This window comes from Stegostoma tigrinum, chromosome 19 (genome assembly GCF_030684315.1).
Source record: "Stegostoma tigrinum isolate sSteTig4 chromosome 19, sSteTig4.hap1, whole genome shotgun sequence".
Taxonomy (NCBI): domain Eukaryota; kingdom Metazoa; phylum Chordata; class Chondrichthyes; order Orectolobiformes; family Stegostomatidae; genus Stegostoma; species Stegostoma tigrinum.
In genome coordinates this window covers 32431114-32444026 of record NC_081372.1, presented here as the reverse complement: position 1 = coordinate 32444026, position 12913 = coordinate 32431114, and the positions used below count along the sequence as shown (strand labels likewise).

The window sequence follows — 12913 nt, the reverse complement described above, 5'->3', positions numbered from 1 at the left end:
ACTGAGGAGACGATATGCAGACTTTGTAACTCCTTTGTGGAACACCTATGCTCTGCCAACAACAACAACCCTACATTTCCAGTTGCCTGCCACTTCAGCACACCAGCATGTTCCCTGGCCAATATCTCTGTCTTGGGCTTGCTGCAGTGCTCCAGTGAAGCTGGAAAAATAGCATCTCATTATCCATCTGGGGACCCGACTGACTTCAGGACCCAGTATCAAGTTCAATAATTTTAGGGTCTTAGCACCTTTTTCTAGGACGTCACCTTTATACACTGGGCCTTGTTATCCACATGGGTTGCTTTCACCACAGCCAACCTATTTTCATCCATTAATAGTCCCCATTAGCAGCTTTTCTTTCTCCCTGGCTCACCATTATCAATCCCTTCATCTGCCCAACTGCTGTTCTCCCTTTCTGGACTCCATCTTCCCTTATCATTTACTCCTCCTTCACCCTGTCTTCAGCATATATTAACCTTTCCTTAGCTACAATCAGTTCTGATAAGGGTCACTGCACCTGAAACATTGACTCTGCTTACTCTCCACAGTTGCTGCCAGACCTGTTCAGATTCTCCTGCTATTTCTGTCTTTGATTCATCCCTAACCATAGTTATTCTGCTTAAATGGCCAAACAGCCCTGATGGTACCTGAGGAATGTTCCATGGTACCTGAAGAATGCTAAGTTTCTAGATGATACAGAGTGGCGAAAGTGGTAGGGGTTAGACATTCATGTCTTTATATTGCTGTAAGACTTTAAGAACATACTGAGCATGTAGACTTGGTTCTGCATCTAAATATGGAGACCAGGGTCGTCTTTGAATTAAGTGTGTTCTTTTCCACAACACATTCAATTTCAATTTGCATTATGCTCGAAGGCTGTGCTCTCCGCAAACTGGAAGGTTCTAGCATCCACAGCAAACCAAAGGGAGATAGAAAAGATAAGCACTGATTTTCTCTTCCAGCTGCCCAATGGATCATTGGGTTTTCAGGCTCACTGTGTGCATTGGGCTCTCAGGCAATTTCCCAGTACACACTTCACCCAACAGGCTGGCAGTGTTAAAAATGGTAGTTCCACTGAAATGCTGGCTTGTTGTAGTAGCAATTTATCTGGGACATGAACTTTATGGAGTTAGATTGAGAATACATCATGCTCCTTTTGTAAAGGCTGGGATCTGATTAAAATTGTAAATTTAAGAAAAGCTTTCACCTGTTCTTGGTGAGAACTTTCTGTCGTGAAAAGACCAATGCTGCCAACAATCATAAAATGTGTGCTACTGTTTGTTACGTGAATTGAATGGTACCTGTTTATTCAGCGCAATAAATGTTAGTGCTCCATTCAGATCCAGCTATAAAAGACTAGATTTAACGCTGTCTTAATAAAAATCGAAAGAACTGCCGATGCTGTAAATCAGGAATAAAAACAGAAATTGCTGGAAAATCTCAACAGGTCTGGCAACATCTGCAAAGAAAAATCAGAGTTAAAGTTTCAGGTCCGGTGACTCTTCCTCAGAGCTCGTGTACTGTGATGACCGCTTAGTAACCAACATCTAAAATACTTCATTAACACCTTTTACCCCTACCTCAATTTCACCTGGGCCATCTCTGATACCTCCCTCTCCTTCCTGAACATCTCTGTTTCCATCTCTGATGACCGCCTTGAAACCAAAATCTAAAATATCGTATTTCAAGGACCGTAACATGCCCCCTCCGATGATTGAAAATGGCCTCAAACGCGTCTCTTGCGTTTCCCGCACCTCTGCCCTCACATCACTTCCCCCCAACAAAGTACAAAAATAAAGATAGAATCCCCCTTTTCCTCACATATCACCTGACCAACCTCCACATCCAACACATCATTCTCCGCTACTTCCACCACCTACAATCCACCACACAACCAAAGAGATATTTCCCTCCCCACCCCTTTCTGCCTTTCATAGGGACCGCGCTCTCTGCAACTCCCTTATCTACTCCACACTATCCATTAACCCCACCATCCCCAGCACCTTTCCCTACAACCACAGGAAGTGCTACACCTCCCCTCTCACCTCCGTTTAAGGCACAAAACAAGCCTTCCACATCAGACAGGGGTTCACCTGCACATCTGTCAACTATGTCTACTGCATCCACTGCTCCCAATGTGGCCTCCTCCTAGCAGAGACTCGGAGACTGTTTGTGGAGCATCTGCACTCTGTGCATGACAAACAACACCTTCCAATCACAAAATATTTCAACTCCCACTCCCTGGGTGATATATCCATCCTGGGCTCCTCCAGTGTCACAATGACACTACCCACAAACTGGAGGAGCAGCACCTCATAATCTGCCTCAGGAACCTACAGCCCGAGGGCCTAAAAGTGGATTTTATCAGTTTCAAAATCTCCCCACCCCTGGCCTCAGCCCATGACCAACCCTCCCTCTCATCCCTGCCTACTTGACCTTACACAACCCATCCATCTTCTCTCCTACCTATCCACCACTCCCACCTCACTGACCAATCCCCAACTGCACTCATCTATCACCATCCCACCTACCTTCCGCAGCCCCACACCTCCTTTCTCTATTTATTTCTGAGCTCCCGTTCCCCCCTCCCCACCATTTCTGAAGGCGGGTCCTGACCCGAAATGTCAACTTTCCTGCTTCTCTGATGCTGCCTGGCCTGTTGTGTTCCTCTAGCTCCACACTGTGTTATCTCTGACTCCAGCATCGGCAATTCTTGCTATCTCTGCTGCCAGATCCAGCGAGATTTTCCTGCATCTTCTGTTTTTGTTAACACTGTTTTGTTTGCTTATTAATTTATAATGTATTTCATGAAGCTATTAAATAATCTACAAGTTTATAAATAAAGTACTGCATAATGAAAGGACTCACTCTGCAACAACCATGAGATGTGATTGCGGTACAGTTTACAGGAATGTGTGTAATGTTGGTTTATCTCAAATTCGTACTTTGTGCACAGTGACCATGTATCCGCCTTTTTCCTTATTAATAAAGCTCAAAAGATATCTTCTGAACAATTTTATTTACTTCTTTGAGTTATCAGTAAAATTTATCATAAATGTTAGGTATCTACTTAAATGGACTATTTTCACCAGTGCATGAATTTTGACTAAAAAGACCACATAGACTTACATTTTACACATACCCTTAATTTACTTTTGGAACAGTATGTAGTGGGGAACATTGCTTTAAAATCCTTAGACGCTTTGACATAGTTTATCAGACAAGTACAGTATTGTAGTGTCACACGGATATCACAGTTCCATACCACTACATGCATACAGAGACATTGATTTTCACAGAAACAGTTATTAAATCATAAAACACAACAATTAAAAGACTTATGTAATAAAATTTACAACCAAAACATAACTTTAGGAGGTACAGTTAACAGTGACTGATTCGGAAATTATAATGTCAAGTCTTTGAACTCTTAATAGGACAGCAATGATTATTCAGTATGTCAGTAGGTAAACCCACTTTTTATTTGATGAAATATTGAAATATACTGTAGATTACTGTCACTGCCCTTTGCTGAAAAAGGCAAATTCCTTCATAGTTTATTGGAATGTCATGTTAATGGTCTAAACTAAACCGGATATGTGTGATCATAGATCAAATGTAAAACTGATTTGATAAGAAGTGAAGATTGTTTAGATTGAATAATTTGCAATTTACCAATCACAAAATTGAATAAACCTTGCAGTCCAGATAACACTGGCATCGGGAGATTCAGCCTCACTGTTCATGAGTACCATGTGAGATAACAAATAAAACAACATGAATTCATTCACTAAGGAAAAAAATGCCTTTTTGAGTGTCATTTGTCTACTTAAACATAACCAGCAGAAACAGTCATTTTTTTAATGGATGCCAAAGAACTACTGACAATGATAACTCTATGACAGATAGATATATACAGGTCACAACCAAATATCTAGTCTGAGGTGTCAATGGAAAAGGTGAAGAAACTTTCTTTTACCCAAAACTGCAAAGTCGCATGTAACCATGGATACCAAGTTCCCAAATATTTTACAGTATTGCTAAGTCATTGATTATAAATTTGAAACTCAAGTTGGTTTCCAAACAGTACCAGTTCTTATATATGATATGTGATAACATCAGCACATAGTGTTACAGAACCACTGCCTAATGCCACAGCATTTATTGAAATAAGCAAGCATTTTAAAATTATTTGTAGCCATTTCATCATTTAGTTCTGACAGAGGCTGATCAATTGGGACTATTTGTGATCAGTATAAGGAATGTATGGAACAAACTAGAGAATCTTAAAAATGTTGACAGGCTGTCTAAAGAGGATCACCATAGGGTGAACTTTCTCACATTTTTACCAATTTTGCTCTTGGCACCAATTATGTGGCATTGGTGTGGTGTTCAGATTCATAAAGTAATCATGCAGTTCCAAATAGCTTGGCAGATCTGTAACTTTCCACTTGTGTTCAACAATTCTCATGGCCTTGGTTTTTCAGGACTGTAGGCCTTATCTGTCTTGTGCAATATGATGGCCTTACAGAAACGGGTAGCCACCAGATGAGAATTGGTGATGGCCTCTATTATTCAAATGATTATGCTGAACTTCTTAGCTGGGATTTGATTAGGTAGGTGGATAACTTGCTTGTGTCTGCAATGTTTGATAAACAAGCTGAATAGTCATTGTTATGCAGCATTGTGTTTATGGTAACAAAAACAAAATGGAATCACTAGACAAAAGTGGAAAACCTTTGAAGGAATATCTGATTCCTCTTGGAAGTGCTTTACAGCTGCTGCAAAGATAAATTTCAGTATCACAGGTTATGAGATCGAAAAACGTAATTTTATATAAAGATATTTCATTGTCTATTCACTATATGTTTTTCCCTTGAAAAGTCAATCGATTTGAAAGGAAGAATGAGCTTGGTATTTATGGAAATATGCTGCAGCTCAAGGAGCTTGTTTCTCTCACATTATTTCAGGAGTCGGACCTGCTATCTTTTGATTTCTTCATTATCATGCCATACAGTCTCTTTGCTGGCAAGAGAGCCGTTTGTGTTCTTTTACCCTTTCTGCATCCATAGAAAGCAGGTTTTGAGAAGACTTGTAGCTCAGGTTGAGGTTCTGGATGTGAGTTTGCTCGCTGAGCTGGAAGGTTCATTTTCAGACGTTTCGTCACCATTCTAGGTAACATCATCAGTGAGCCTCCGATGAAGCGCTGGTGTTATGTCCCGCTTTCTATTTATCTGGTTAGGTTTCCTTGGGTTACCTAAACAGATAAATAGAAAGCGGGCATAACACCAGCGCTGCTTCGGAGGCTCACTGATGATGTCACCTAGTATGGTGACGAAACATCTGAAAACGAACCTTCCAGCTCAGCGAGCAAACTCACATCCAGAAAGCAGGTTGTTATACAATAACATTAACTACAAATCTAATAGATTTGGTGACCTTTAGCCAACATGCAGTCAGTTGTGAAAATCAATTAACAATTCTCTCTCAAACAGTACCCTAAGAAATTAAGTTACTTACATAATTTAACAAAAGATTTTTTTGCTTCTAACTCAGTAATTCATGATACAAAACATAATTTTGTTTTACTTAGTTGCCCTTATATAAATTTTGCTAAAATACTGATAATGTTTATTTGAACAGAAAAATAGACTATTCTGCAACACATGCAGGTCATGTGACCGCTCCATACATCTGATACTCATAGAGCCAAGAAGATGGCAAATGTGAAAATGCAGAGGTAACCCAAACATCTTCACTTGAAAATAAAATAATTCACTACTTCGTACTTACACTGATTTCCACTGCCCTGGCTGTGTGCTGTCAATATGAGCTGTACCAATTTACGATATTATTCTTGAAAGTCACAGCTATGTGTTACATATATTTTAATAAACAGCAAACTAAGGTTTTACAGCAGGGAATACATCTTACAAGTTGTGGTGTGTCCGAAGATCATCATATGAATAAGCTAGCAAGTGGTAATTGTTATCCTGAATACAATGAGATCTTAATCCATTTGCACCCATCAGGCAGTAGTTTGCATGCTTGTGTTTCTGGGTTTGGAACATTAATTAATTTGGATTGCTGCTCTTTCTTCACTGGCTAATGTATTTCATCTGGAGCTCTTGCATTCAAAGCAGAGACAACAGACATTTTATTTTGTACAAGGTGCTTCCAGACAAGGCACAAGAGAGATCTATCATTGTAGTTTTAAAGGGATCTGTCTTAGGTGTAATCATGTAGTAATGATAACCTTTTGGACAGTTCACTGTTTCCTAACTGCATTTTATTCATTCAGTTCCAAACTATTGACTATTTTCAATTGTGCTTTCACACAGGAATTCTTAAGAGACCTTACATAACGGTTGTACACTGGCTGTTTTAAAAAATCCTTTCATGGAAAAATAGGAACATCGGAGCAGGAGTAAGACGTTGAGCACCTTTGAGATTTTTCATCATTCAACTGGATTGTAACTAATCTGTACCTCAACTTCACTTGTCCATCTTTGCTCTATATACTCAGCAAAACATCTATTGATTGCAGACTTAAAAGTTTCAACTGAATAGTAGGCAAAAAAAATTGTAATTAAGTTGTTGGCTGTGACATTTCAGGACATGATTAGCATTTTTTAAAGCTGTCATAATCATCCTGCATTTGAATTAAATCTTTCAAATGGCCCGGTACCCTACACAGTACTTGGATTTTCTTCATTTTTTTTATTGCTCTCTCTTTCAGTAGATTTCTCAGTGAACTTTGGCAGAATAAAAGAGCAGTGCAGTATTGTGAAATCCTGCTCATGTCATCAGGTTGTGGAATTTGGTTAAATAGGTTGGAATAAATTATTTGTACGGACATAAGGCATGCATTCTTTTCTCCAGAATTTCTTTACTTTGTGGAACTTTTGTAATCTTTAGCGAATGAGGGATATTGTTTGCCTGCTTAAAGATTTTAAAGCTTCCTATCAGCAATAGGTCTTGACAATTAAAAAAGGAAATGATAGCAAGGTTAAGTAAAAGTACAAAATACTCAATAAATTCATTGGAACAAGGGAAGTAGATTCCAAGTGCCCAACAGAAGAATTCATTTTTAAGCAAAGCAAACTGTAGTAAAAATAATTTTCCAAGTGAGTGTTTGGCAAGTGGATAGAGTTTTCTTTGCTTTTGAAAGACAGTGAACTACCATTTATTTCTAGGGCGAGTTGCACCAGTAGGACTCACATTTAACATAATTTGCATCTTTTGACAAATTTCATGAGACATAGAATTCAAACTTCCTATTATTGTATTCCTTAATCTGCAATTCCATTTGTGATTGGTACAACTAGTACCCAATACCAATTACTGAGAGTCTTTACATTCCATGTGTGGAATGGTAACACATTGATTAGAATTAATGAAGGCTCCGCGTCTCAGCAGTAGGACCTATTAGCAGATGAACAAACTTGTATGTTCTGTACTGATATGATGGTAATTTAAGAAAAAATAGTTATACTATTAATCTTTTAATGGAGTCACTATAAACTAATAAATACCACATTCTGAACAATAGTTTTATATAATGTGTAAACAGCCACTTGGATGCTTATATATTACGTATGCATGGAAAAATACATGTCAAGTAACTCATGGACATATTCGAGGAATGAAAAATCGGAAATGTATTTGTGATTTTCTTTGCCATACTAATCTTGTTTTGTATTGAGGTTAGATGGAAAAATTCTATGTGTAATCCCTTTCAGCTTTACAGGAAACCAACATTTAAATGTTCCATAGCTTGGACTGACCTTTGTTGTAGAGGTATCTTTCATACTGTCACACTTACAACTGCTCTGTCAAAGAGCCAGCAGAGGTACAATGGGCCAAATGGCCTTCTTCCATGCTGCATGCTTCTGCAACTCAAAGGACTCTTTAATTCCATTCTAGTTCATTCTTAGAACTGAAGACAATATTTTGCAACAAGATTACCGTACCAAAAATAAAACTTTAACATTTTCAAAGTGCGAGTGTTTAATAATTTATATCTATACTTTCTTTATCAGCCAGAATGAAAAAATAAGCATTATTCCATTGTTAAAAATAAATCTTTCATTTAAAACTGTAAACTTCAAATCTGGTAAACTTGCTAAGATTGATTTGGTACTATACTTTGAAAATAAAGTCTATGGTCATATTCTTTACATGGAAACCTTTACGAAATTTTATGTGATATCTTGCATTTTCCAAGAGGAACTTCGGCCCGGTTTACAATACAGTTATGTCAAAGCTATGAAGGCATCTCTACATGGACATTATGCTTAGATATTCAGAATGAGAAACATTTATGCAAAAATTTCATCTCTGGATAATAATCTAGCAGCAATAATAACATTAACAAAAATGGTAAAGTTGGATTTGTTTTGATACAGGTAATTAGAACTTTCATAGCAGAATTATTTCTTATTTGATAGCCATATAAATCTATTTCATTGTATGAATGCTAATCACTGCACTATATTGGATCAATTTGATAGTGAGGTTTCACAATAATATAGGCAGTTTAATAAATGTCTTTTAACTGGTGCAACTCACCCCCCATCCCCACAACACTAATATTTTATTTTCCTGACCAATAATTTGGGACCCATGTTGTGATATTTGAATACTTAAGGAATTCTTCGGCTTCAAAAATACATTTTTTTTCTTCGCATGACATCTACAATATTGACTTTAGTCAGTTTTTAAAGCTAAGTGTTAGCTATAAACCATGATTAAAGAAATACATGGAAGTGATGAATAGCTCTGAATTTGCACTATTTTTGGAATAATCTACAATTTTAAAAATCATGTAACATTATTAATTCTGGTGCAGAAATGTTGATGCATTCCTTAAAGGGTTAATTAAGGAAATTGAGCAAATACTGTACTAGTTTCACAACCAAAAAAGCCTAATCTGAACTAAAGTAAGCACATTTGTAGAGGAAGCATCTTTCTTCTTTGCTTCAAAGATTATTTGTATTCTTAGACAAATCATATGATACAATAATGGTATCCAATGTGGTTCAGTTATGCAACCAGAATCTGTAAATGAATTCCAGGCAGTGCCCTTCAAAGGATATCTCTACTATTTAGAATGTTTTTCTGAAACATTTTCCCATTTGCAAACAAATACATTTGCATGTCTCTGAGAGATATTTATATTTAAACTGTGCGGTCAGACTTTGTATTCTTCCACAGTCACTGGAAAGATAGAAGGGATTCAGGAACTAAAAAGAATAATGTGATAAAATTCTGATGGTATGAGTTAACAGTAGTTTGCAGGTATATTTTTTTCTGTTCTTCAGTGCTATTGTTCCATGGTCAGGACCTTTACGTTTTAGTCAATGTTCTCAGGTTCCCTTCCATTAAACTTTCCTTTAAAGGTAACACTGGCTCATTTGAAATAGTTTTCCATGCCATGCAAAAAATACAAAGCTTTTTTTTGAGGATATGCAATTCCATTTCACAGTTCCAGCTTAGACAACAGCCTGGCAAATCCAAAAATCAGATGTTGTCATCATATACAGTGGAACAGCCACTTTCACCATATGTCACATGAATCTGTGGTGAGATGTGGTTGTCTAACTTGTTACCTTCTTGGGTCCCACTTTTCTTAACTCTATCTGTTATACCTTCCATACTGCGCATGCAATTTTGTCCAAAATGCTTTGCTGAAGAAGCCACACCAGAATCTTCTAAATAATTTCCACCCTGTCGGGAGACAGCATCCTTCTTACTTGGACAATCACTGTTGATGGTGTGGTAGGTGGGACCTGTTGGTCCAGCTGGGTTCCTTCCATCCAGTGACAGATCTTCTTCATCACTATCTGCATCAATGTACTTCTTTACTCCATCATCATGGAAAGTAAAAGTCACTGGCATTATGTTTTCTGGAGGTTTCATTCCAGATGAAGAACAAGCTGTTGAAGCTTCTACACCAGGCAGATATCTCTCTGCATGCAATGGACCATCCATAGGACTGGTGATGCTCTGAGAGCCACCCACAGTAGGGTCCACTATTGTTGACAGAGCTGCTATATTAGTGTGGTGAATGGGATTGATATCACTTTCCATAAAGTTTACTTTGAGAGATCTAGATTTTATTGGGTTGCCTTGTCTTGAGGTGCCTTTGGCATTTTCTACAAAGATGCTGCTATGCTTATCCACTGCAGAGTTGTAAGCAGAGTTATTGGTATTGATGCCCAAGAGATTCTTATTGTAACTGCTATCTAGTTTTGTAGCAGTTTGCATGCTCTGGGCATCATCAGCTGGCAGGATTGGTGATTCTTTATCCTGAATGTTTTCACAACCTGGGTTCTCATGCACTTTACTGGGTAGCATTACTATAGGACTGTGAGTAAACTTCCCAGCATCAGGAAACTCTGTAGCACAGCTAATGAAACTGTCTATGCTAGACAGACTCCTCATATCCAGTACTCCATCTGGTGTATTTAATAATGGATCAGAGGGACCAGATATTTTTTCCATCTCTATTTGATTTTGCTTTTTAACTTTATATGTCTGACCCATTTGACTTATGTTCATGTTGGGCTGAGATTGTGTCTTTGCCATTTTACTGTACATGTCCTCCAATTGCTGTACATTTAAGTGTTGTGGGGTAATATGTGGGCTGTGTGCATTTCCTGGAGAGCCTTGTTCTTTGTATTTAGCTTCAGGAGATTTGTTGGAGCTGGTCTCAGACACAGTCCGTTTTCCCCATTTCCACTTGTTGGGTGACAGACTACTGTCCTGCAGTTTTTCATTTTTGCCCATATTTTCTCCATTTTTCTCAACAACAATATCCATTAGCTCTATGCTGCGAGCAAAAGCATCTTTCATATTCATCGAAACAATGCTTCCATTTCTCTTGGCCCGCTCAAGTGCCTCTCTTCGTTTTATTGCTTTCTCCTGTCTCTTCTGCTCCTTGTAGAACTCTGAGAAGTTATTCACAATAATTGGGATGGGGAGAGCAATCACCAACACACCTGCAATACAGCATAGTCCGCCAACTATCTTGCCCAACAAGGTTTTGGGATAGATATCACCGTAGCCAACAGTTGTCATAGTAATAGTGGCCCACCAGAAAGAAGCAGGAATACTCTTGAATTTAGTGTCATCTTCATCCTTTTCAGCAAAAAATACCAAACTTGAAAATATCATTATGCCCATGGCCAGGAACAAAATCAGCAGTCCAAGCTCATTATAACTTCGCCTGAGTGTGAATCCCAGAGACTGCAAGCCTGTTGAATGCCTGGCTAGTTTGAGAATTCGTAGTATCCTCATTATCCGGAAAATCTGAACCACTCTTCTGACATTCTGGAACTGAAGCACACTTTTGTTGGATTCTGTGAGAAATATAGTGACATAATATGGCAAAATGGCTAATAAATCAATGACATTCAGTGGGCCTTTAAAGAATTTCCATTTGTTTGGTGATGACAAGAAACGCAACAGGTATTCCATGGTGAACCACGCAATGCACACTGCTTCTACATGGGCCAGCTGTGGGTTGTCCGTGAACTGTCCAAATTCATCCTTGTCTTGTAGTTCAGGAAGTGTATTGAGTGACAAAGCAATTGTTGATAATACAATGAAAAGAATAGATATTATTGCCAAGGTCTGGAAAAAAAAGAGAACACATACCTATTAGTGAGATCAGAGAATGAAGACATTTTTCAAATTGTTTTTTCTATAACAGTATTTCTGAACATGTAAAATAGATCTAATATTGTCTGTCAATTGATTATTCTATGCTATACTTGTCTGTCGCATATACTTAAATCTGCTTTCCTCACGCTTTTTAAAAAAATTATTTCATAGTGTGTCATTAATATGGTAGACACATAAAAGGAAATACATATTTGTAACATAAATATTCAGTTAAGGTATAAAAATCCAAAACTGACTGGAGGTGACAAAGGTGCCACCCTCACCTATCACGTTTCTTTGGCCTTTTCCTATCTAATTTATCCTCATACGGACCTCCCTGTACTGGCACAATGGGCTGGATTTCACAGTCCCTTGTGGATGTGTTGACAGTGTGGGCAGTGCCTTTCAATCCATCCCTGAAATCAGCAGCGTGCTCATCATTTTTAAATGTGGGATTAAAGGGCAGTTGAGCTTGTTACTAAGTCAATTGGCTCATATTTCTTGCTGCCCAAGCCATAAAATTAGGGAAGGGCCTCTTTCTGGAAACAATTTCCTCAAGGTAGTAAAGAAGAAGGGCATTGGGTTGCTCTTCTGCACACTGGGGGTAACCCTCAATATGAGTGTTTGCACACCCATGCCTTCTTGCCTGGCCTCCAAATTCACACCCCCTCACCAAAGCCCCTTCTGCTGCCAACTGCCGGATCACTTTCTGCCCGAGAGAGGACTATCATCTTGGCTTCTGTGTTTATAGATCTTCACCTCTTCCTGGGAATCAGATTAGTTGGCAGCTCTTGAGTGCAAGACTTGCTCCCGCTGAGGCAACAGTCCAAGTCTCAGTCTCTTCAGGCCATGAGCAAGAAAGTATCATTGCGGCTCGGCTTCATAGAGTCTGTTAACAGCAATTCTTGCAATGGATAATGGAAAACAATATGCCATTCCTGTGAAATTCAGCCCAATATCATTGTTTATATCTCAGTTTCAAATAATATGGATAGACTATTACAGTGATGGATCGAGTAGTGACACCTACATCAATTTGGCCCTGATGATTTCTGCACACTATTTCTACTCACTCTGTACTTTCTCAAGAGCAAGTTATATATCTCAGGAGCTTACTTCTTGTGCTACTCCTTCCCAGCATGTCATCATTGATGAAATTCTTGCTAATCATTCAGTAAGTTGTGAGTTTTGTTCCAATTGTTACCTTTGTTAGACCTGATTTACCACTCTTCACACATTTAATTAA

At 38.4% G+C, this 12913-nt stretch overlaps 1 protein-coding gene across 4 annotated transcripts in view; it reads right to left on the bottom strand.

Annotated features, from left to right (window-relative positions):
* Positions 1-5342: 5342 nt before the first annotated feature.
* The window catches only part of kcnb1 (potassium voltage-gated channel, Shab-related subfamily, member 1), a 324765-nt gene continuing 317194 nt past the window's right edge, over positions 5343-12913 (bottom strand). For all 4 annotated transcript variants that reach the window (XM_048549656.2, XM_048549655.2, XM_048549657.2 and 1 more), the window contains one exon: positions 5343-11637. In XM_048549656.2, coding sequence (XP_048405613.1) covers positions 9523-11637 — 2115 coding nt within the window. In that variant the 3' untranslated portion in view covers positions 5343-9522. The remainder of the gene's footprint in view (positions 11638-12913) is intronic.